We start from the raw sequence: 24,775 nt of genomic DNA, 5'->3' as shown, positions 1-24,775 counted from the left end.
GATTGCACGCAGTTTTGGATGCCTTTATTCGCTGGGTCTGGCTACGTTGTGACTTCACAGCGAGGTGGACGTCCTTATTTGGACATTCTGCCACGTCAGAGGAGGAGGAGCTCTGTATGAGGCCAGCTGAGTTTGGGTAAACACAAGCGAAGGTAGCTAAAGAGTGTCGAGTGTGCTGTTGTACCTAGTGTTGTGACCGGGTGAATCTGTATGAAGTTTAAGAAGTGTACTTTTGACTGTGTCTGATTAAAAAAAAATAGGTGCCTTTCATTTTCCAGATATATGTTTAACAGAAGATAATTTATGATACCTTTGGAGAGGTTGGTTGGTGTGGTTTCATTTGCAATCTGGGAAAACTTCCAGAATCAAACATCTTGGAGACAGACTCAAAAAGCAGGTTATAAAAGTCACTGTGGAGCAAAATGTACGCAAAATTTCCACTAAAACATATCCAATACATATTAAACATACATACATACATACATACATATATACATACATATTACCACATGGAAGTGTTTTAAATATAGATTAAAATCATCAGGCCCGCTTTAAGACAGCGAACAAGCTTGATCAGCCATCACTTGAGCAGAGGCCAAGCTTCAATAAAAGGTAAAATGAGCAAGTGGGCTCATCATGTCATAAATATGCTGAACTCTACTCTGCCAACTGAGGCCCATTGTGTGGATCCAATACACTACATCCTGGGCTATTGGAGCTGGATGGGAAAAGTGATGCTGTGTTTATATCATTACAAGCATGGGGAGTGTTACAGAGCAGTGAGGACAATGGAGGAGCTCTGTTATAAGGAGTCAGGACACAATCAAATCTGCCAAAATGATATCATGGCCAGGATATTTCTCATTAGTGCTGACCGCAGCACTAAATACTGTATGTCTGGAGGAATGTCTGGAGCGATGATGCTTCAGTTATCTACATTAGAAAGCACAAGGGGTTGTTTTATGAGTTTTGCTTAGCTTACACAAGGTATGCCAGTTTCTCTTCCAGCTGTGCAAATCCTAAATGTTTAACGGTATGTTTACTATTGTTATTGACACTGATGGATGTGTTTTCTGCTATAAGTTTTCTAGATGATTATATAAAAGGGATAAAAAAGGGACGCTTTTTTTGTTTTTTTTCTTTTTACTATTGTTCCTGTTTATTCTTTCATTTAACATTTTATGACTGCATTTTACATACTTGCCAACCTTTAGATCTCCAAATTCGGGAGGGTTGAGGTGGGCGGGGTCGGGGTGGGCGGGACCGGGGGCAGGGTTAAGGGGGGAGGAGTATATTTATAGCTAGAATTCACTGAAATTCAAGTATTTCTTATAAAATAAAATAAATACTTGACTTTCAGTGAATTCTAGCTATATATATATATATATATATATATATATATATATATATAAATCAAATAAATACTTGAATTTCAGTGTTCATTTATTTACACATATACACACATAACACTCCTCTCTACTTGTTGTATTTGAAAGTGCAATGCTTTGCAGTCAGTAGCACAGCTTTTGAAGGAGCAATAACCAGGCGAGGTGATGAAGTTACGTCTTTTTACTTCATACTTCAGAACCGACTCCCACACTTGCCTATGACAAATTTGTGCTTTGTTTTAAAGATGTGATATTTGGATTTACACTACCCGGTATATGAAAAAAATGTGAAAATTAATTTTACCTTAGCAACCTCATTATACTATTGGCTAAGTTTTATATTCATAAATGTAAGTTTCTCAATACCCGACCTGTTTTTTGTGCCTTTAAAAAAAGATTTAGAACTCTACATTAAAACACTCTCTACCTCTAACAACCAAAAAGCTGTGAAAACGATGATGCTGTGCCCCAAATTTGGATTATTTACGAAACTTGTGTGAGCCTATGGCTTTACATTTTGTTACATATATATATATATATTGCATTCTTCTTTAGTTGCTTTATTTAGTTTACAAACCCCCTGGTGCTGTTTTGTATTGTTTCTGTTTATCTTTTATTTTTTTGATTGTATGTAAATGTTGAATGTTATAAATAAAGGTTTTGAAGAAAAAAAAAAAAAAAGAAAAAAAAATGACTCCCACACTTGCAGTCAGGGTGCGCAATACAACGTAAACCGTTGGCCAACCAAAAAGTAACCACAGAACACTATACGGTATAGTGTTCTGTGGTTACTTTTTGGTTGGCCAAGCGGACGTGACGACAGGCTGTCCTCACTCGGGTCCGCACGGACCTGGAGGGGGCGTGCCTTAAGTCCGGCTGGAAATCGGGAGAAATTTGGGAGAATGGTTGTCCCGGGAGATTTTCGGGAGAGGCACTGAAATTCGGGAGTCTCCTGGAAAATTCGGGAGGGTTGGCAAGTATGGCATTTTATGTTTCTCATGTGTTTTGTATGACTGACTTAAGTGTTAGTTTAAATAGGGTGGTCTGCACCACTTTTCAATTGCACACAGTGTTAAAATCGCATGCAACATGCCCACTATTAGTACACACAATTTTACAGATTGCTCACGCTGTTTACCGCGTGGTATTTGGATCTTAGTAAATCAGGCCCTAAATGTAGGGATGGGCAATAAGGCTTAAAATGTCTTGCAATTTTTATTGCAGCCTGCTGTGATAACGACATATATCATGATATTTTATTGGGCATATAAATAATAATAGAATCATTTCAAAACAAGTTACAAAGGCTCCTAATTTAGCTGCTGACGTATGCAGTAACATATTGCGTCAATTACTGTGGTATTATTTTCTAAAAACACTACTAATCTACCGTATTTTTCGGACTATAAGTCGCAGTTTTTTTCATAGTTTGGCCGGGGGTGCGACTTATACTCAGGAGCGACTTATGTGTGAAATTATTAACACATTACCGTAAAATATCAAATAATATTATTTAGCTCATTCACGTAAGAGACTAGACCAAAGGTCGGCAACCCAAAATGTTGAAAGAGCCATATTGGACCAAAAATACAAAAACAAATCTGTCTGGAGCCGCAAAAAATTAAAACCCATATTACATACAGATAGTGTGTCATGAGATATAAATTGAATTAAGAGGACTTAAAGGAAACTAAATGACCTCAAATATACCTACAGATGAGGTATAATGATGCAATATGTACATATAGCTAGCCTAAATAGCATGATAGCATCGAGTAGCTTGCCGTCATGCAGTGACCAAATATGTCTGATTAGCACTCCACACAAGTCAATAACATCAACAAAACTCACCTTTCATGTACAACATTAAGTTTGGTGGACAAAATGAGACAAGGAAAAGAAGGGGCATAAAACACATCCTAGAAAGTCGGAGAAAGTTGTACATGTAAACAAACTACGGTGAGTTCAAAGATCACCAACATTAGTAGGACAAAATGGCGCTCGCCAAATACTCAAATCAGTGAAGCATGTTTAATATAAACAGTGTGCTTTGTAACAATTAGGGACGTTTGTGTCATGTTTGTCCTCCTACAGAAACCATATTAAAACAAAAAATAGATTTTTTTTCCCCTCATCTTTTTCCATTTTTCATACATTTTTGAAAAAGCTCCAGAGAGCCACTAGGGCGGCGCTAAAGAGCCGCATGCGGCTCTAGAGCCGCGGGTTGCCGACCCCTGGACTAGACGTATAAGATTTCATGGGATTTAGCGATTAGGAGTGACAGATTGTTTGGTAAACGTATAGCATGTTCTATATGTTATAGTTATTTGAATGACTCTTACCATAATATGTTACGTTAACATACCAGGCACGTTCTCAGTTGGTTATTTATGCGTCGTATAACATACACTTATTCCGCCTGTTGTTCACTATTCTTTATTTATTTTAAATTGCCTTTCAAATGTCTATTCTTGGTGTTGGGTTTTATCAAATACATTTCCCCCAAAATGCGACTTATACTCCAGTGCGACTTATATATATTTTTTTCCTTCTTTGTTATGCATTTTCGGCCGGAGCGACTTATACTCCGAAAAATACGGTACTTGCTAATTTACTGTTATTACCTGTGACTTTCTGTTTTAACCTGTTCTATACACACTTCTGATACAATGTACTCAGCACTTATTCTTCTATTGTTTGGATACTTTATATTAGTTTTGGGTGATACCGCCAATGTTCGTATAGATCCAATACCAAGTTGTTAAAGGGGCACTATTTGTCATACCAATGCTGATACTGACATTTAAATTTTTCAGTGAAATGTTCCTGAAATTTTGGATCACAATACAAATAACAATTATGGCAGTATTACAATATTAATCCATATTATTACTATATTTTTTCATTATTCCTTTTCATTACTTAAAAAAAGTATTATAAAGTCAATTGTGCAAAATAACTAAAAAAATCAAAAAATATTATTGTCTTATTTTTTAGAGATTGTAAACAATAACAAAAAACCCAAAAACAAACATGTTGTAATAATTAAAAACATTGATAATATATCAACTACTGTATATACGAATACAAATACTGATTGAAGATTTTGATCCTCCTATGGTGTGTAGAGTAGCTTGTTTTGTATTGGAATTTTTTCTTTCCTTGTATTCACCCATCCATTCTCTACTGCTTGTCCCTTTCGGGGTCGCTGGGGGTGCTGGAGCCTATCTCAGCTGCATTTGGGTGGAAGGCGGTGTACACCCAGGACAAGTCGCCACCTCATCACAGGGCCATCACAGATAGACAGACATCATTCACACTCACATTCACACACTAGGGCCAATTTAATGTTGCCAATCAACCTATCCCCAGGTGCATGTCTTTGGAGGTGGGAGGAAGTCGGAGTACCCGGAGGGAACCCACGCAGTCACGGGGAGAACATGCAAACTCCACCCAGAAAGACCCCGAGCCCAGGGATCGAACCCAGGACCTTCGCATTGTGAGGCAAATGCACTAACCCCTGTACCACCGTGCCCAAAATGATCTTTCTTAGATTTATTTGAGAAGCTCGAGCATCTCAAAAGGCACAAGTCACACTCATAGCAAGTATGTAAGGAGTGCAGGATAAAAAGAGAGATGTGTTATTCTTTATACACTGAATACAAGGTGGGAGGGAGGGAGTAGGCTCAGTTTGCAGGGGGAAGAGAGCATATGACGCAACTCTGGACAATGCTGCAATGCTAAATGAGCAACAGTAAGGGAGAAAAGATACTTTTACAGTCAGTCCAAGTGGACAAGGTCACACACAGGCCAGAATGTGCCTCCCGCATAGCACTATTGCAATTTACACAAATGTCCATACACAACACAGTTTAGCTATTCCTTGTCTACTATTCCTCCAGTGATAATAGTACGTGTAAGAAACATTTTATTTTCCGCCATCGAGGTGAGAATTTGTGATTTAAAATTTGTACTGTTGAAGGATATTAACCGCTAGCGAGGACTCTACATTTCGTTGCTGTCAAATTTGCGGGACACAGCTAGAACGTATCATTAACAGGCATTATCGCAATATAACAATAGTATTAAAAGTTGGAATTTGGTGTACAACACTTAAAGACAGACATACTAAGAGCCTCAATAAATATTAGTGCGTGGATTAAATATCTACCCAAATGCAATGACAGTGTTGCCACAAATAATAATATTTAATCCACAAAACGGAACTAAAGCATTTACTTCAGACCCTAAAACACATTTATCATCATGTAGGATTAAAATCACCCCTAACACATTTATAATACCACCCAACGATTTTTATTTGAGCAATATTAGTAAAAAATATTTTTTGGGGGGAAGAATTTACCACCCTAGACATGTGGAAAACTGAGTGTCAAGTACCATTCAAGATTTGGGATTTTGAAGAGTGAGATTGATGGCGCTTCTGGCCTGCATATGCTTGCATAGAGGGGAAAAAATGTTAATATGATACACAGATGCACACAGTTCACTGGCTAATCTGTGGCTCATTGAGGGATTTCTTGCTGGAGAACTATTCTAAACCACAGATAGACATAGATTTTATACATAAACTAGTCACATACTACTGAGCTTGTGGAAACAAATGAATAATGTTTTTATGACGCTGGAAATTGGAGAGTCTTTCTGATTAATGCTGTGTTAAAGTTGAAACAGCACAGCTTGGTTCAGTTAAGTACAATACTGTACACTTTTTTTGTCAGAGTATGTTGGTGGCAAACCCCAAGATGCAGAGATGGCGGCAGGCTTGGTACAAGAAAACATGATTTAATTTAACACTATAGCAAAAAAAACAAACAAAAGGGTACAAACAAAAGGCGCGCACAAGGCGGAGAACAAACTTGGTTATGAACTAAAATAGCACAAAGGCTAACTGTCGACAAGAAACAAAAACACTTACTGTGACACGAACGAACTATGACATGAGCAGAGTGAACAAAAGTAGACAGAGCTACAACGACAAATATGACAGGTAGTAGTGACAACAAGTATTAGCGACAATGACAATAATCCAGCACTGACTGGAGGGGAAGGCAGGTTTAAATAGCAGCTGGCTGATTGACACCAGGTGTGGCCAGGTGCCAATCAGCCACAGCTGAGGGGAAGCAGCACTAAGACAAACGCAGAGGGAAAATTAAAACACAGTCAAACTGTCAGGGACAAGCCTGACAATTTTTGCATCATTGTCAATTTGTGAAGCAACTAAAATAACACAAACAAATTCCTAAAAACACAAGAGTGCTCCTGTTGTATTGAGAAACTTGGACCACTGTAAACACTTTGGCAGATCCTTGCATCGACATTTTAACCATGCGAGCAAACCTATAAAACTGGGGTCCAAACGTGTGACTTACATAACTGAGGTGTTGCTTAAAGCACGCCTTTAAGTCCTCTCTTTTTTGGCAGTTACACTTTTTTGTAGTGTGATTCGTGTACCTAATGTGTTGCTGTAGCTTGCTTACTTCAGATGCAGTCAGTAGTCATTTGGGTTTTACTTCCTAAGTTATACTCGTGGTGTTCCTCAAGGTTCCATTTTAGGGCCTCTTTTTTTCATCATTAGGGTTATTCAGCTGGTGGCCAGGTCAAAAAACTTGTGAGAAACTCACTTTTTTGCCTAAGATTCTGAAAGCAGGGATTAGAGCAGGGATTCTTAAACATTTCTTTAAGGGGAACTGCACTTTTTTTTTTAATTTTGCCTTAGGTCAGGTGGATTACAAAAATAAATACTCATTAAATATATGAAATATAACGAAAATACTTGTTATTTTTCTGGTGAAAAATACATTTACATATGATCAGGCTATGCTAAAATAAATACATTCTAACTAAATGAATAATATATACATATATATTTTTCTTGAATAAACTGTCAACAAGTGTAAATTAAAATATAGCTTCACCACTATAAAAATGGGACCCATTACTAGGGATGATGTTTGATAAGAAATTATCGAGTTCGAGCCCATTATCGAATCCTCTTATCGAACCGATTCCTTATCGATTCCCTTATCGAATCCAGATATGTTTTTGTATATGGAAAAAAAAAACAATATTTGGTTTAACAAAAGCTCACTTTTATTTTATAAGAAAAAAATAAAATAAAATAAATAAATAAATATTGACTGTTACCCCCCTGAAAAAATTAAATAAATAAATATTGACTGTTGTTACCCAAAGTATATTAAGTGGGATTTTTCAGAAAAACAAATATATACAGTAACACAAAAACAACCTGTCTCTGTGATCACAGCCATGTCTTGAGGCGTTTTTTCCGGTCCATTATTTTTGCTGCTTGTGTGACATCACAGGGCATTTCTTGTGGGACGGTATTCGTTCCCAGGGATTCGAATAAAGAACCAACTCTTTTTCTTTACTATAGAGGTCTCGATAACGGGAACCGGTTCTCAAAAAGGGATTCGAGTCTATGGAATCGGTTCTTTTCTTATCGAACGGTTATTTTCTTATCGAACAACCGGGAGAACCGGTTTCGAACATCATCCCTACCCATTACCTCCCTGCTTGGCACTCAGTGTCAAGGGTTGGAATTGGGGGTTAAATCACCAAAAATTATTCCCGGGCGCTGCCACTGCTGCTGCCCACTGCTCCCCTCACCTCCCAGGGGGTGATCAAGGGTGATGGGTCAAATGCAGAGAATAATTTCACCACACCTAGTGTGTGTGTCATTGGTACTTTAACTTTAACTTAACCACTTTAGTCATCATTTTTGCACTTGAGAAACTTCTAAGACTTTAGTTTCAGACCTCTTCTGTTTGAGATTGTCATGACTGCCACAAGTGGTGGAAAAGTGTATTACAAGTGAGTCCCGCTGCGACCTGGACCTATGGTTAAGAAACACTGCACAAGAGTGCTGTCTTAGAGATGGTCATTGATTAGCTCTTTTGAGGTCGGCCCTTAAAAACAGCAGAGCGCTCCAGTAACTCTGACAAAATAACTACCCGGTAGATCAAAATCAATTGCCTACTGTAAAGCATTCTGGTTCTCTGGAACATAAAAAAATAAGACCAAAAATGAAGGGAGAAGTCTGGCCTCCCGGTCTATAGCGTTCTGAAAATGTGGCCCCCAAAACAATTTAGTGCATAAAGGTTAACTATGGTGACAACTAGGGATGTCCGATAATGGCTTTTTGTCGATATCCAATATTGTCCAACTCTTTAATTACCGATACCGATATCAACCGATATATGCAGTCGTGGAATTAACACATTATTATGCCTAATTTGGACAACCAGGTAAGGTACTTTTAAAAAAAAATTATAAAATAAGATAAATAAATTAAAAACATTTTCTTGAATAAAAAAGAAAGTAAAACAATATAAAAACAGTTACATAGAAACTAGTAATTAATGAAAATGAGTAAAATTAACTGTTAAAGGTTAGTACTATTAGTGGACCAGCAGCACGCACAATCATGTGTGCTTACGGACTGTATCCCTTGCAGACTGTATTGATATATATTGATATATAATGTAGGAACCAGAATATTAATAACAGAAAGAAACAACCCTTTTTTGTGAATGAGTGTAAATGGGGGAGGGAGTTTTTTTGGGTTGGTGCACTAATTGTAAGTGTATCTTGTGTTTTTTTATGTTGATTTAATAATAAAAAATAAAAAACGATACCGATCATAAAAAAAACGATACCGATAATTTCCGATATTACATTTTAACGCATTTATCGGTCGATAGGACATCCCTAGTGACAACCAGTGCCTGTGAATTTACCTTAAAGCTGTACTTGACGTTGTAGCCTGATTGCCGGATGCGCACGGTCTCCAGCATACCTGTGTAGCGCAGCTGCCTCAGCACCAGGTTGTCATTAAACCGCAAGGGCAGCTGTGAAGGGAATGTGGAAGAAAGGGAAACCAAGGGAAATGACAAAAGAGGGAGCAACAGGAGGGGGAAGAGAAAAGAACAGGAAATGATCAACAACAGCTCTGGAGGAGTCCCATACTTCAAGGGGAATGAAAAAAAAATGCTTTGGAAAAAACGAAAGCAAAACAATCAACATGGCCGCTGTCCAAGTTGTACATGCTTTACCTTCTCAGCATTGGAACGGATGCACTTGACAAAATAAGGCTCCGACTGACCCAGGGTCTCCATGAGCTTATTGAGAGAGGCCTGCAGAACGGGACACAAAAATAGAACGTCAAAATGAAACCTAAAACACACTCAAATCTTTGCCATTGAACAAGCAGTAGTCATTGCCAAGGCCAGGGGGAACGTTGTTATAGTACAATGGTACCAGGGTCTTCGTGCACAGTGGTAGCCCCAAATAATGAGCGTTTTGAGATAAGAGCTGTCTCTTCGCTGATTGTTATGCTTTAAATGGCAAGCAAAAAGTTGAGTTACAAGCATATCTGCCATTACATGGTGTAGCAAAATCTGGTCTCACTCGCTAGGATGATCTTATATCTAGAGATCGACATAACTTTGTTTTCCAACCATGTGATCGACGAACGTTGATGCGAAGAACAGAGCTGAGAGGAACAAGTGGATGATATTCATTGAAAGAAATCATCAAAACAGGAGCGTAACAGAGCTAGTCTGCACCATACAGAAGCAGAATAAGTCAATAAACGCTAACCAAGAATGTTAAAATAATATCCAAACGGCTGATATTTATCAAGGACAATATGGAAGAGCTGCTTTCGGTGTGTTTGACGGGAGAAGCAGCTGGTAGGGGATACCGTAGAAGTCCACTCTCTCAGGTAAATTTGTACATTATTATTATTATATTACTTCATAAAACTACTGTACTTGTTAGTACTACATTCTATTGTATTGTTTTTACACCGTATTTATTAGTGCTGTCCCGATACCAATATTTTGGTACCGATACTGGTACCAAAATTATTTCGATACTTTTCCGTACTTTGATACTTTTCTAAATAAAGGGGACCACAAAAAATTGCATTATTGGCTTTATTTTAACAAAAACATCTTAAAACGAAATCTTGAAACATATGTTTCTTATTGAAAGTGTGTCCTTAAATAAAAAAGTGAACATACAAGATATTAGTAAGTAAGCAAACAAAGGCTCCTAATTTAGTCTGCTGACATATGCAGTAACATATTGTGTCATTTATTATTCTATTATTTTGTCAAAATTATTAAGGACAAGTGGTAGAAAATAAATTATTAATCTACTTGTTCATTTACTGTTAATATCTGCTTACTTGCTCTTTTAACATGTTATATTAACCCTTCTGTAAAAATGTAATAATCATTTATTATTCTGTTGTTTGGATACTTAAAATTAGTTTTGGATGATACCACAAACCAGTACTTTTCAGAGGCAGTATAGTACTGAACATGATTCATTAGTATCACGGTACTATACTAACACCGGTATACCGTACAACCCTAGTATTTATTATCTAAAATTTTGTTTTTCTTTTTAAAAAGCATGTTATATGTTAAAATTGTAGCCAAGCAACAATACATTTATTTCAATTCATTTCAATGGGAGACGAAGACTTGAGATACAAGTGTTTTGAGTTAATTTCCAAAATAAATACATTCAATTAATATTGAAAATACGATAATATTTATATCATTAAGTAAATTGTAATGGGTGTAACTATATATGAGGAGAACTGATGTATTTAGAACACACTAATGTAAATTGAGTACAAATTGAGAACAGGAAGTGAACATATGTGTTAGTATGTGAAGTGGAATTGGGGTGGGATTAGATAAAACTTGCTTCTTCCTACTCCTTTTTGGACATGGAAGGAAAAAATTTAACTATGGTAAGTAACATTTGTGAGGTAACATACTAACACTGTATACATAATTGAAATAAACTCCAATCAACCAACAAATAATCCCACATATTGTTTACTCAGTCTCTGTGTATTTTTTTTTAATGGATTACAACTGTGAAATAATCCACCCTGTACCAAAAGAGTTTCCAGTGCGAGCACTTTGATAAAAACATGATAACCACTATTGAACTCAATAAAGAACTGTGAGTCAATCTTTACCAACAAAAGTGTTCAATAAAGGTAAAAGTGATGTTAAATGTTCATTATCCATTTCATTTGTCGTGTATATGTATTTTATATAAGTCTTCTGTATTAAAAAAAGGATTTGTGTTGATATTTTTAGATGTCTGTAACAGATGAATTTAATTAAGGGAATAAGCGGTAGAAATGGGATGGATGGATGGAATTCTTATGGAAAAAATTGGATTGGTTTCTGTAGTATTCGGTCTTCTGCTGACATTTTGGGACAGATTACTAACAAAAACTGAGGTACTATTTTAAAGTCTTCCCTTGAGTAGCGGGCTTCAAAATGTGCGGCTTCACTCTATCGTGGATGTTTTTGGTAGTTTTTTTAAAACATATTTTATATATTTTTGTCCTAAATTAAGTATTTTCAAGCAGAAAAATAGATAAATGGACTAAGAATTTCAATATTACATTAGTATTGGCCACTAAATAAGACCATGGCTCCTAAAGTCAGTCCAGTATATTGTCTTATTTTCTAATACTATCCCCAAAAGGGGACAAGCGGTGGAAAATGGATGGATGGATGTCTACTATATTGGGTTAAACAAGTGTAAAAGTAACTATGCGGTAGTATTTCATGTCTAGAGGGCTTTCATAATGTTAAAAACTGTACTTAGAAAATCGTAAACACTTGATTTTTGCTCAAACTATGAACACATTCGATTTATAATTAATACTTCCTACTTCGCAGAAATTAATTCACCATGGTCAGGCCTGGAACCAATTAACTGCAATAAAACAAGAGTTTACAAGGGTGTGCATCGTATAGTTTTGTCCATGTGTCACGATGGTGAAACGGTGAAAAGAGCACATACTGTAAGCATGTGGCTCATGTGCATTTTCCATGCGCAGTTACTTATTACTGTGTTATTACTACGTGTGTGTGTGTGTGTGTGTGTGTGTGTGTGTGTGTGTGTGTGTGTGTGTGTGTGTGTGTGTGTGTGTGTGTGTGTGTGTGTGTGTGTGTGTGTGTGTGTGTGTGTGTGTGTGTGTGTGTGTGTGTGTGTGTGTGTGTGTGTGTGTGTCAGCTGTAGGAGGAATTCAGCCTCCTCCATGGGAGATTAAAGCAATCGGAGCAGCACAGGATGTGGGAAGTGAAGTCATCCACACACTGGGGCCAGCAGCTCTCAGTGCAATTGCTACCAACAACCAAGACACACGTAAAAAGCCAGAAAGTCAGCAGTTTGTGCTTGGTTTTTTTGGTGTTTTTTTTGTTTTGTTTTTTTTTAGCTGACAATGTCCCTGAAGTTGTATAACTTAAAACTTGGGCACAAGTTTTGGGGACAAAAATCCAGGTTGAGCCCATGTCAGTAATGACGTCATGTCAAACTTCATATCGCGCAAGGGTTCAGCTCAGGGAGCACTGGAAGCAGGGATTGCTAACTAATTGGGTGTTGGACTCATTCTGTGACAGGCAGCTTGTAAAAAATACATTAAAATATGAAATATATGATGTCTGATTTTTCATTTTCTAAAGTAAAATTGGGCAGTATTTTAGTCACATTCCTCCTTGGTTAAATATCTGATATTTATGGCCCTGATATTATATATATATATATATATATATATATATATATATATATATATATATTAGGGATGTCCGATAATATCGGGCAGCCAATATTATCGGCAAATAAACGCTTTAAAATGTATTATCGGAAATTATCGGTATCAGTTTCATAATTATCGGTATCGGTTTCTAAAAGTAAAATGTATGACGTTTTAAAACGCCGCTGTGTACACGGATGTAGGGAGAGGTACAGAGTGCCAATAAACCTTAAAGGCATGTCCTTTGCGTGCGTGCCGTCCGAGTCACAAAATATCTAACGGCTGTTCTCATCACAAATTATTGCAAGGCATACTTGGTCAACAGCCATACAGGTCACACTGAGGGCGGCCGTATAAACAAGTTTAACACTGTTAAAAGTATGCGCCACACTGTGAACCCACACCAAACAAGAATGACAAACACATTTCGGGAGAACATCCGCACCGTAACACAACATAAACACAACAGAACAAATACCCAGAATCCCTTGCAGTACTAACTCTTCCGGGACGCTACAATATAAACACCCCCACCCACCCCAACCACCTGAACCTCCTCATAGTCTCTCTCAGGAAGAGCATGTCCCAAATTCCAAGCTGCTGTTTGGATAGATATATAGATAGATAGATAGATAGTACTTTATTAATTCCTTCAGGAGAGTTCCCTCAGGAAAATTAAAATTCCAGCAGCAGTGTACAGAATTGAGATCGAATTTAAAAAGAAAAAAGTAAACAATGGGGGTATGAATGGAAACAGAATAGAAAAATATTACAATAAGAATAAAAATAAAAAGCAACAATGAGAATAAAAATATAAAAGTAAAATAAGAATATAACAAGAGAAACTAGGCCGTAGTGACCATGTTATGAAAAAGTATTGCACGGTTATTGTTTTGAGGCATGTTAAAAAAAAAATAATGCACTTTGTGACTTCAATAATAAACATGGTAGTGCCATGTTGGCATTTTTTTCCATAACTTGAGTTGATTTATTTTGAAAAACCTTGTTACATTGTTTAATGCATCCAGCGGGGCATCACAACAAAATTAGGCATAATAATGTGTTAATTCCACGACTGTATATATCGGTATCGGTTGATATCGGAATCGGTAATTAAGAGTTGGACAATATCGGACTATCGGATATCGGTAAAAAAGCCATTATCGGACATCTATAATATATATATATATATATATATATATATATATATATATATATATATATATATATATATATATATACAGTATACAGTACAGGCCAAAAGTTTGGACACCTTCTCATTTCAATGTGTTTTCTTTATTTACATTGTAGATTGTCACTGAAGGCATCAAAACTATGACACCTGCGAAGTGAAAACCATTTCAGGTGACGACCTCTTGAAGCTCATCGAGAGAATGCCAAGAGTGTGCAAAGCAGTAATCAGAGCAAAGGGTGGCTAGAAACAAGAATATAAAACATGTTTTCAGTTATTTCACCTTTTTTGTTAAGTACATAACTCCACGTGTTCATTCATAGTTTTGATGCCTTCAGTGACAATCTACAATGAAATGTAAAAAGAAAATGCATTGAATGAGAAGGTGTGTCCAAACGTTTGGCCTGTACTATATATATATATATATATATATATATATATATATATATATATATATATATATATATATAAATCCATTCATTCATTCATACATACCTCACTTGTGATTAACCTGTGATTAATCATGATTAAGCTTTAATCTCCCTGACCACTTCTCAATTTCACTTCCATCACTCGTCATTCATGTTAAGTATGAAAATATATATTCACAATAGTGGTTAACTTGTTGTTGTTTTTTTCCACTTCTCACTTAAAAACATTGTCTGTAAAGATGATAAAAGGTTTAATACCAGAGAACGTTTGGCTCTAGAAGGGATCAATTCAATTTCCACTACTTCCGAGAGGAGCCTGACCCCCTCCTGTCTCCATTACAGGTTTTTATGATCCCACACAGAGCTTGCATTAGTTACAACTTTTTTTAAAGGGTGTGTAAATGAGAGGAATCTGACTTTCTCAGAAAACTGTTTGTTTCATTTGGTGTAACTTGTAAAGCCCGTCTGAAACAAATAAACCCTCCCATCATACATTTCCTCTACTTAAATTTGCAGACATGATTTCATTCAGCTCAGATTTTGAGGTGTGTGTGTGAGCGTCATAATGGATTACACACTAAATGAGCAAAAAACAGGCAGAGAAAATAAAGGGGTGACTTCACCCATCGCCCACGTTAAAGAGACCCACACCCTGTTTTTGTCATATTCACAGTTTAAGGGAGATTCCACGGTGACATAAATCCTGCAAAACAGTACACTTTACGACTACTACCGGCTCTTTGAGTATTTTATGTGTGTGTTTCTGACCTGAAACTGGGCACTGATACTGGGTGGTTTCTTCTTCTTGTGGAGATGAAGCAGCGACTTGGTGATACGGTCATGAAGCGTCAGGTTGCTGAGGTACTTCAGTGACTTGACATTCAATAAGTGCTGCAGATAATAACCAAGACACGGTGGTGTTTACCAACACAGCCTAATATTGTACATAAACATTGCAAAAACAAAAAAATGTCTTATTTACCTTTGGAAGAAGTGGCTTGGCTTTGTAGTTTTTGTTCCTCCTGTTTATAAACAAACAGATAACAAAAACCACTGAGGTTGTATTCATGAAAAGACAGCGTTTCACTGGTAGGGCTGCAGGATTAATCAAAGTTTAATAACGAGGGGGATTATCAGCAATATCAGCATTCAAAAAGAAGGTTTGGCTGCATATCAAATCAAGCACTTTCACAGCTGCGGCTCGTCTTGAAGCCCCGTGAAGCGAGCCCCGCCCACGCCGGGGGCTATTTTGTATTATTTATATTCTTCCGTCGTGTGTCAACATTTCTTGCCAGTGTTCTGGTGAATCATGCCCCCCATTGGAGTTCATGCACTCCCTGCATTTAAGTTAAAGTTAAGTTAAAGTACCAGTGATTGTCACACACACACACTAGGTATGGTGAAATTTGTCCTCTGCATTTGACCCATCCCCTTGTTCACCCCCTGGGAGGTGAGGGGAGCAGTGGGCAGCCACGCACGGGAATCATTTTTGGTGATTTAACCCCCAATTCTAACCCTTGATGCTGAGTGCCAAGCAGGGAGGTAATGGGTCCCATTTTTATAGTCTTTGGTATGACTCGGCCGGGGTTTGAACTCACAACCTACCGATCTCAGGGCGGACACTCTATCCACTCGGCTTACGCACATGTATGAACCCAGGAATGCGGAAATGTAATTGCACATTGAAGGAATTTTTCACAGGGATACAATCAATACACTAAATAATTGAATGTACATGTTCTACACTACAAACAATTAAACGCATGATTAGGTCAAGCAGGCGTCTCCAATTGATGACACTCCAGCCACCCACTCAACTTACCTGCTCAGTGGCCTTGTGGTTTGAGTGTCCGCCCTGAGTCTGAAAGGTCGGGAGTTCGAACCCCGGCCGAGTCATACCAAAGACTATAAAAATGGGACCCCTGCTTGGCAATCAGCATCAAGGGTTGGAATTGGGGGTTAAATCACCAAAATGATTCCCGAGCGCGGCCACCGCTGCTGCTCACTGCTCCCCTCATCTCCCAGGGGGTGAACATGGGGATGGGTCTATGCAGAGGATAATTTCACCACACCTAGTGTGTGTGTGTGACTATCGTTGGGACTTTAACTTTTAACTTGGCTGTTTTTTATGGCCAAACATGGATAAACAGAGCTAAAGATGCCATGTTTTCCTTTTCCTCCCGTTTAAATATGAATAAATAAATGGATAACTTTGACTTATTTTTGTATTACAAATCAAATGACAACTTCATGTTCACGCAACCCGCAAACCATAATGCACAGGTGTCAAACTCAAGGCCCGGAGCTGCCAATCATTCAAAATGGCCTGCCAAATCCTTTTTGTGGTCAGCCACATCATTTCTTGTGACCTGCTTTGTATTGCATGTTCAACACTATAATATTATCTGATCATGCAACAAGTTGTGTTCCAAGCATTTTTTTTTTGGTTATCAAAAATAAATACCTAACAATCCACTTGTTACCTCGAATTACAATTTCAGAGCATGTTATCCATCAACCTTGTTACGTTCAAGTCACATTGTCACGGTGGTGGTATTCTTCAAGATGCTGAACGACAGGCAGGAAGCACCGTGCAAGTAAGATTAATCTTTTTTACTTCTCAAACAAAGTCGTGCAACTGGGAAGTCGAAGCATAGCCTAGGCACATTTAAACACCCTTGGTGTAGCATAGAAAACAATCATGAAAAACATAGACTGTCATGTAGGGTGAACATTGGACCCGTGACTTTATAGGCAGGGTGACACCGATCTATAAAGGGGAGTGATAAGTGGGGCAGCACTCCAAATTATTGCAGAAATCGCTGTGTAATAATTACCGCACCCAGCAACAAGAAAGTATACAAAAGGAAAGACTGCTGAAACAGAAATAGACTCAAACATAGAACAACAACAAACATAAAACAAGATGTGACCTGACTGACAAATAAAACATAAAAAAATAGTAGGTGTGTCAAAAAAAATTTTTTTTTCAATAAATCGCGATTTATAATCGATTAAAAAAATGTAAAAATCAATTTAGAAAAAACATTATTATTATTATTATTTTTAATCCAAAAATATATTTATATATACAGTATATATATACAGTACAGGCCAAAAGTTTGGACACACCTTCTCATTCAATGTGTTTTCTTTATTTTCATGACTATTTACATTGTAGATTGTCACTGAAGGCATCAAAACTATGACACCTGTGAAGTGAAAACCCGTTCAGGTGACTACCTCTTGAAGGTCAAGAGAATGCCAAGAGTGTGCAAAACAGTAATCAGAGCATAGGGTGGCTATTTTGAAGAAACTAGAATATAAAACATGTTTTCAGTTATTTCACCTTTTTGTGTATATATCGGTATCGGTTGATATCGGTATCGGTAATTAAGAGTTGGACAATATCAGAATATCGGATATCGGTAAAAAAAGCCATTATCGGACATCTCTTATATATTTTTATATATATATATATATATATATACATATATATATATATATATATATATATATATATATATATATATATACATACACATACAGTACAGGCCAAAAGTTTGGACACCTTCTCATTTCAATGTGTTTTCTTTATTTTCATGACTATTTACATTGTAGATTGTCACTGAAGGCCTCAAAACTATGACACCTGCGAAGTGAAAACCTTTTCAAGTGACTACCTCTTGAAGCTCATCCGAGAGAATGCCAAGAGTGTGCAAAGCAGTAATCAGAGCAAAGGGTGGCTAGAAACTAGAATATAAAACTTGTTTTCAGTTATTTCACCTTTTTTGTTAAGTACATAACTCCACATGTGTTCATTCATAGTTTTGATGCCTTCAGTGACAATCTACAATGTAAATAGTCATGAAAATAAAGAAAACACAATGAATGAGGAGAAGGTGTGTCCAAACTTTTGGCCTGTACTGTATATATATATTTTTTTTCAACTGTCCTGTTCAGCCACTCAGGCAAATCATAATGTTGATGTCGATGCTCATATCTGCTGTACATATTTACTTTACAAAAGAGAAGTGTGGGATACTTCTCTTGTTGCCTTATTTGTATTTGACTTAATTAAATGTTTGGGTAGAAATGTACGAAACAAAACCAGTTTTCTTTTAAATAATATATATTATAGTTATTACAGCTGTTAATTTATGTTATGGAGGAATGCAGTTGATCATAGAACTGACACCCAATGTTATTAAAAAGTATAGATTTTGAATTAAGAATCGTTTTAAATTGAGAAACCATTTTGAATCGAATAGTTACCCCCAAGAATCAATTGAATCGTGTAGTGCCCAAAAAATAGGTTGCCTTTGCAAATTGTGTAACAGTGGTATTATTTATTTATATTCATTTTAACTTAACTGTTACAATAAGACCTGTGAGGGCAGCCATAAACTAGTTCGACACCCCTGGCATAATGAATAATCATTATCCTAAATTGTGATTTCAATGTAATAAAAATAATCGTGATTATTGTTTTGCGCATAAAGGTGCATCCCTATCATGCGGAATAAATAAAGGAGTGTGTGCTTACATAAGAATGTCATGGGCTCGCTCTAGAAGTTTGCTGCTGGCAGAGTTGAGAAAGACGCCATCTTCGTCAGCCGTGGAGCTGCTGGATGATAAGCGGCGCTGACGACCAACACGCCCGTTCCAGCCAGGGCCTGGTGAACCCCTATCGAAAAAAAACATTCACACAAATCCTATCATTTTTGTTTTTAACATATTGACATAATATAATGCTTTGCACCAAGCCAGAGTTGATGCAAGGACGGCCTACGATATTAGATACACGAGCACAGTCCGTGATACATTGAGACCTTTTTTAAAAACTCCACAACGCTCAGTTTTGATTAACATTGTCAGAAATTTATTGATCGATCAAGGAGAAAATATTAAACAGTCTTGGTGTGATACAATGATTTCACAGAGCACCAAGCAGATTATACTAATTCAGCAGCATTGAAGGCACGTTCTGTGTTTGCTGCCACTTTGGGACAAACGATGATCCAAAACTTCTTTTTGAGCCTGAACATACAGAGGATGAGCTACAAGTTTTATTAATTTTTTTTACATTTGTATTAATCGGTTCAACAAAATAATACACAATAATACAATTTCAATTCCAAAACCGGCCCAGCAACATTCAGAATAGCAATCAACAGAGCAACTGAGAGGACACACAAACATGACACAAAACAATCCAAAAGTAGTCAAAACAAAAATGAATAATATCAACAACAGTATCAATATTAACAAGAATTCCAACATGGCAGTGATTAGTAATCCCTCATTTACATTATCATCACAGCCAGCTACAAGTTTTAGAAAGCTGAGTGTTAGGCAGATTCAGCTACAGTGGAACCTCAATTTATGAACTTCATTGGTTCTTGAACAGGGTTCGTAAGCAGAAAAGTTTGTATCTTGAATTAATCCCTCATCGTACAAATTTTGAATGTACGAACTACAGACCAAATAAAAATATGTTTGTCTCAGTGCACTAAAGTTTGATCCATCCATTGTGTGCCTGGCAGCACAGAAATTGAGAGCAGGCTGATTGCCTTCCGGTGCTCATTGCCAGCTCAGCACTGCTGTCGTTAGCTAATGTGCTCGGTGCTACTTTGTGTTTCTTAAGTGGTTTTTAAGCCCTTTTCCAATATTTTTCTATTTTTTTCTAGCGCGATATGAGACTAAAGAATGCAAGGGACAAGCAAAGTATGGTTTGAAACATTCAGGAAGTATCCACAGCGTTGTCGACGCTGGCTCATTCTCCTCTCATTCACTGCTTGCCAAGATAATTCATTGACAAAGTAAAGTGTTTTGACTTTTTATTACTAATCGCGGTAACAACTTGGTTGTTGAAGTTAAGGAGTGGTGTGATTTCAAACTGAGTGCACCACAGGGTTAGTGACAGTGTGTGTGACAGTTCAGCTAGTTGATGTTGTTTTGACTTTTGTTATCAAATAGAAAGTTGATACATCACCCCCTTATGTTTGTGTGATATAAAGTACTGTATAGCGCTTTATATTTTGTTCAAAGTGTACAAACTTTTACTAAAATATGGAATTTTGAATGCTTTGTTGGTTTCTTATGGAGAAATTTGCTCGAATATACAAACCCCGTTTCCATATGAGTTGGGAAATTGTGTTAGATGTAAATATAAACGGAATACAATGATTTGCAAATCATTTTCAACCCATATTCAATTGAATGCACTACAAAGACAACATTTTTGATGTTCAAACCCATAAACTTTATTTTTTTTTGCCAATAATAATTAACTTAGAATTTCATGGCTGCAACACGTGCCAAAGTAGTTGGGAAAGGGCATTCTTTCCCATTCTTGCTTCATGTAAAGCTTAAGTTGTTCAACAGTCCGGGGGTCTCCGATGGGGTATTTTAGGCTTCATAATGTGCCACACATTTTCAATGGGAGACAGGTCTGGACTACAGGCAGGCCAGTCTAGTACCCGCACTCTTTTACTATGAAGCCACGTTGATGTAACACGTGGCTTGGCATTGTCTTGCTGAAATAAGCAGGGGCGTCCATGGTAACGTTGCTTGGATGGCAACATATGTTGCTCCAAAACATGTATGTACCTTTCAGCATCAATGGCGCCTTCACAGATGTGTAAGTTACCCATGTCTTGGGCACTAATACACCCCCATACCATCACAGATGCTGGCTTTTCAACTTTGCGCCTATAACAATCCGGATGGTTCTTTTCCTCTTTGGTCCGGAGGACACGACGTCCACAGTTTCCAAAAATAATTTGAAATGTGGACTCGTCAGACCACAGAACACTTTTCCACGTTGTATCAGTCCATCTTAGATGAGCTCAGGCCCAGCGAAGCCGTCAGCGTTTCTGGGTGTTGTTGATAAACGGTTTTCGCCTTGCATAGGAGAGTTTTAACTTGCACTTACAGATGTAGCGACCAACTGTAGTTACTGACAGTGGGTTTCTGAAGTGTTCCTGAGCCCATGTGGTGATATCTTTTACACACTGATGTCGCTCGTTGATGCAGTACAGCCTGAGGGATCGAAGGTCACGGGCTTAGCTGCTTACGTGCAGTGATTTCTCCAGATTCTCTGAACCCTTTGATGATATTACGGACCGTAGATGGTGAAATCCCTAAATTCCTTGTAATAGCTGGTTGAGAAAGGTTTTTCTTAAACTGTTCAACAATTTGCTCACACATTTGTTGACAAAGTGGTGACCCTCGCCCCATCCTTGTTTGTGAATGACTGAGCATTTCATGGAATCTACTTTTATACCCAATCATGGCACCCACCTGTTCCCAATTTGCCTGTTCACCTGTGGGATGTTCCAAATAAGTGTTTGATGAGCATTCCTCAACTTTATCAGTATTTATTGCCACCTTTCCCAACTTCTTTGTCACGTGTTGCTGGCATCAAATTCTACAGTTAATGATTATTTGCAAAAAAAAAAAATGTTTATCAGTTTGAACATCAAATATGTTGTCTTTGTAGCATATTCAACTGAATATGGGTTGAAAAGGATTTGCAAATCATTGTATTCCGTTTATATTTACATCTAACACAATTTCCCAACTCATATGGAAACGGGGTTAGTACAAACTTTACTACCGTATTTTTCGGAGTATAAGTCGCACCTGCTGAAAATGCATAATAAAGAAGGAAAAAATCATATATAAGTCGCACTGGAGCCCGGCCAAACTATGAAAAAAACTGCGACTTATAGTCCGAAAAATACGGTATTTACAAATCAAAGAACCAATTTAGTTTGTCAACCGAGGCTCTAATGTACCTGTATTGTTAGCCTCCTCTTGCTAGCAGTTTTTTCTGCCTATTTAGAATGCACAGTGTGTTTAAGTCTCATATAGGAATTGGTAATGACGGGCAAAATTCACCAAAAAAAAGTGGTTTTCCTTTTACAAGACCATATTTTCCTTAGTGAAAATCTCTGTTTATGTTCAATTAGTTTCTTTTTCGCTGGTCACGTAGTAGATACAAAACTAACACAGCAAGTGTACATGCTTCCAGCCATGGCAACCTGCGTGATTATGAATCATGTGACTTGTCAAGCCTCCAGTTGTCTGTGTGTAACAAGCTGTCCCCTGTGCAGAAGCATCACTTTCAGCTGTTAAGACATTGTGTAGTTTCTGCATCCTTCAGAGTATCATCACAGAACTAAACATCGCAATATGGAATAAAAACTAAGCACCATTCATCCGATTACATCCATCCTAAAATCTAAGGCAGAATTTACCCCAAGTTGATCATCATCTTGTGCAAAGGGTGGTGTAAAATATGGCTGTTGTGTTGACGGTTGACCCCACAGGCTCCACAGGAGCTCCATAAAGCAATACAGTGAGTGCTGCGCCGTGCAGCTGACAAGCACCCTGCCGGGACTGAATATTTATCACACCCTGGGCACCTCGCTCCAATACATAGCTGTGACTTTACATCACTGAGGAAGCAGCTGCTCGATTAATTTGACGAGATGAGGGTGCGAGCGCAAGAAAAGGAGACAAAGCGGCGCAGAGGTTGCAAATCACATTAAGGGGGGATTTAACACCCACTGAGTGTGTCGAACAAAAGCGGTCTTGGCTTGCGACAAGCCATGGTCGTGCACTGCTAATCTCACGCTCGAAAGCTAATGAGGGGAGTGTCGGAGCCGAGTCTCAGCGGGTCACAGCACATGCAGTTTATGGTCTCATCTCATCTTGACAGCAGCTCACTCCCGTCTCAATACCCAAAGGTGTGATCATATATATGGAAAATAATATTTTAGTGTAGGACCTTGCATGAAGGAAATACAGTATAAATATCATGCAGTCTTGCTCATTGACTATGCCACTGCATAAACATATTCAGCTACTTGCAATGAATTATAAATTAAGGGAGTTAAAAAAATTTAAAAAATCGCATGAATCGCGATTCTTACTTATAACTAGGGATGTCCAATAATATCGGACTGCCGATATTATCGGCCGAGAGATGCTTTAAAATGTAATATCGGAAATTATCGGTTTCAAAATTATCTGTATCGGTTTCAAAAAGTAAAATGTATGACTTTTTAAAACGCCGCTGTGAACACAGACGTAAGGAGGAGTACAGAGCGCCAATTAACCTTAAAGGCACTTCCTTTGCATGCCGGCCCAGTCACATGATATCTACGGCTTTTTACACACACAAGTGAATGCAAGGCATAGGTCACACTGAGGGTGGCCGTATAAACAACTTTAACACTGTTACAAATATGCGCCACACTGTGAACCCACACCAAACAAGAATGACAAACACATTTCGGGAGAACATCCGCACCGTAACACAACATAAACACAACAGAACAAATACCCAGAACCCCTTGCAGCACTAACTCTTCCGGGACGCTACAATATACACCCCCCCACCTCAACCTCCTCATGCTCTCTCAGGGAGAGCATGTCCCAAATTCCAAGCTGCTGTTTTGAGGCATGCTAAAAAAAATAATGCACTTTGTGACTTCAATAATAAATATGGCAGTGCCATGTTGGCATTTTTTTCCATAACTTGAGTTGATTTATTTTGGAAAACCCTGTTACATTGTTTAATGCATCCAGCGGGGCATCACAACAAAATTAGGCATAATAATGTGTTAATTCCACGACTGTATATAGCCGTATCGGTTGATATCGGAATCGGTAATTAAGAGTCGGACAATATCGGAATATCGGCAAAAAAGCCATTATCGGACATCTCTACTTATAACGATTCTTAATCGATTAAAACATTTTTTATAATAAAATATATAAAAAATTTGAGAAATTGAAAAGTAATGATTGGCACCTACTGGTGTGCCCTTTAATCAGCAAATGAACTGCAAAAACGTCCTGAGCCTTTAATTGTTCTTTTAGTCTGAATTCAACTCCTTACATTAAATAACTTTTACACCATATTCTAATATATTTACTGTAGTAATTCTGCGCATTTCCAAGAAAAATGTGGGTTCAGATCAAGGGATGTCGTTGTGGTTTGTGAAGCCCATTGAGTAGGGATGATGTTTGATAAGAAATTATCGAGTTCGAGCCCATTATCGAATCCTCTTATCGAACAGATTCCTTATCGATGCTCTTATCGAATCCAGATAAGTTGTTGTATATGGAA

General features: G+C 37.6%; 1 protein-coding gene across 7 annotated transcripts in view; it reads right to left on the bottom strand.

Annotated features, from left to right (window-relative positions):
• The window catches only part of myo9aa (myosin IXAa), a 256,934-nt gene that overhangs the window by 48,343 nt on the left and 183,816 nt on the right, over positions 1–24,775 (bottom strand). For all 7 annotated transcript variants that reach the window (XM_061974888.2, XM_061974889.2, XM_061974893.2 and 4 more), the window contains 5 exons: positions 19,178–19,318; positions 15,614–15,653; positions 15,400–15,522; positions 9,485–9,565; positions 9,170–9,280 (listed from right to left, as the gene is read on the bottom strand). In XM_061974888.2, coding sequence (XP_061830872.2) covers positions 9,170–9,280; positions 9,485–9,565; positions 15,400–15,522; positions 15,614–15,653; positions 19,178–19,318 — 496 coding nt within the window. The remainder of the gene's footprint in view (positions 1–9,169; positions 9,281–9,484; positions 9,566–15,399; positions 15,523–15,613; positions 15,654–19,177; positions 19,319–24,775) is intronic.

Source organism: Nerophis lumbriciformis, linkage group LG15, assembly GCF_033978685.3.
Source record: "Nerophis lumbriciformis linkage group LG15, RoL_Nlum_v2.1, whole genome shotgun sequence".
NCBI classification, from domain to species: Eukaryota; Metazoa; Chordata; class Actinopteri; order Syngnathiformes; family Syngnathidae; genus Nerophis; species Nerophis lumbriciformis.
Note: the sequence above shows the minus strand (reverse complement) of the source record. Positions and strands in the feature narration are given on the sequence as shown.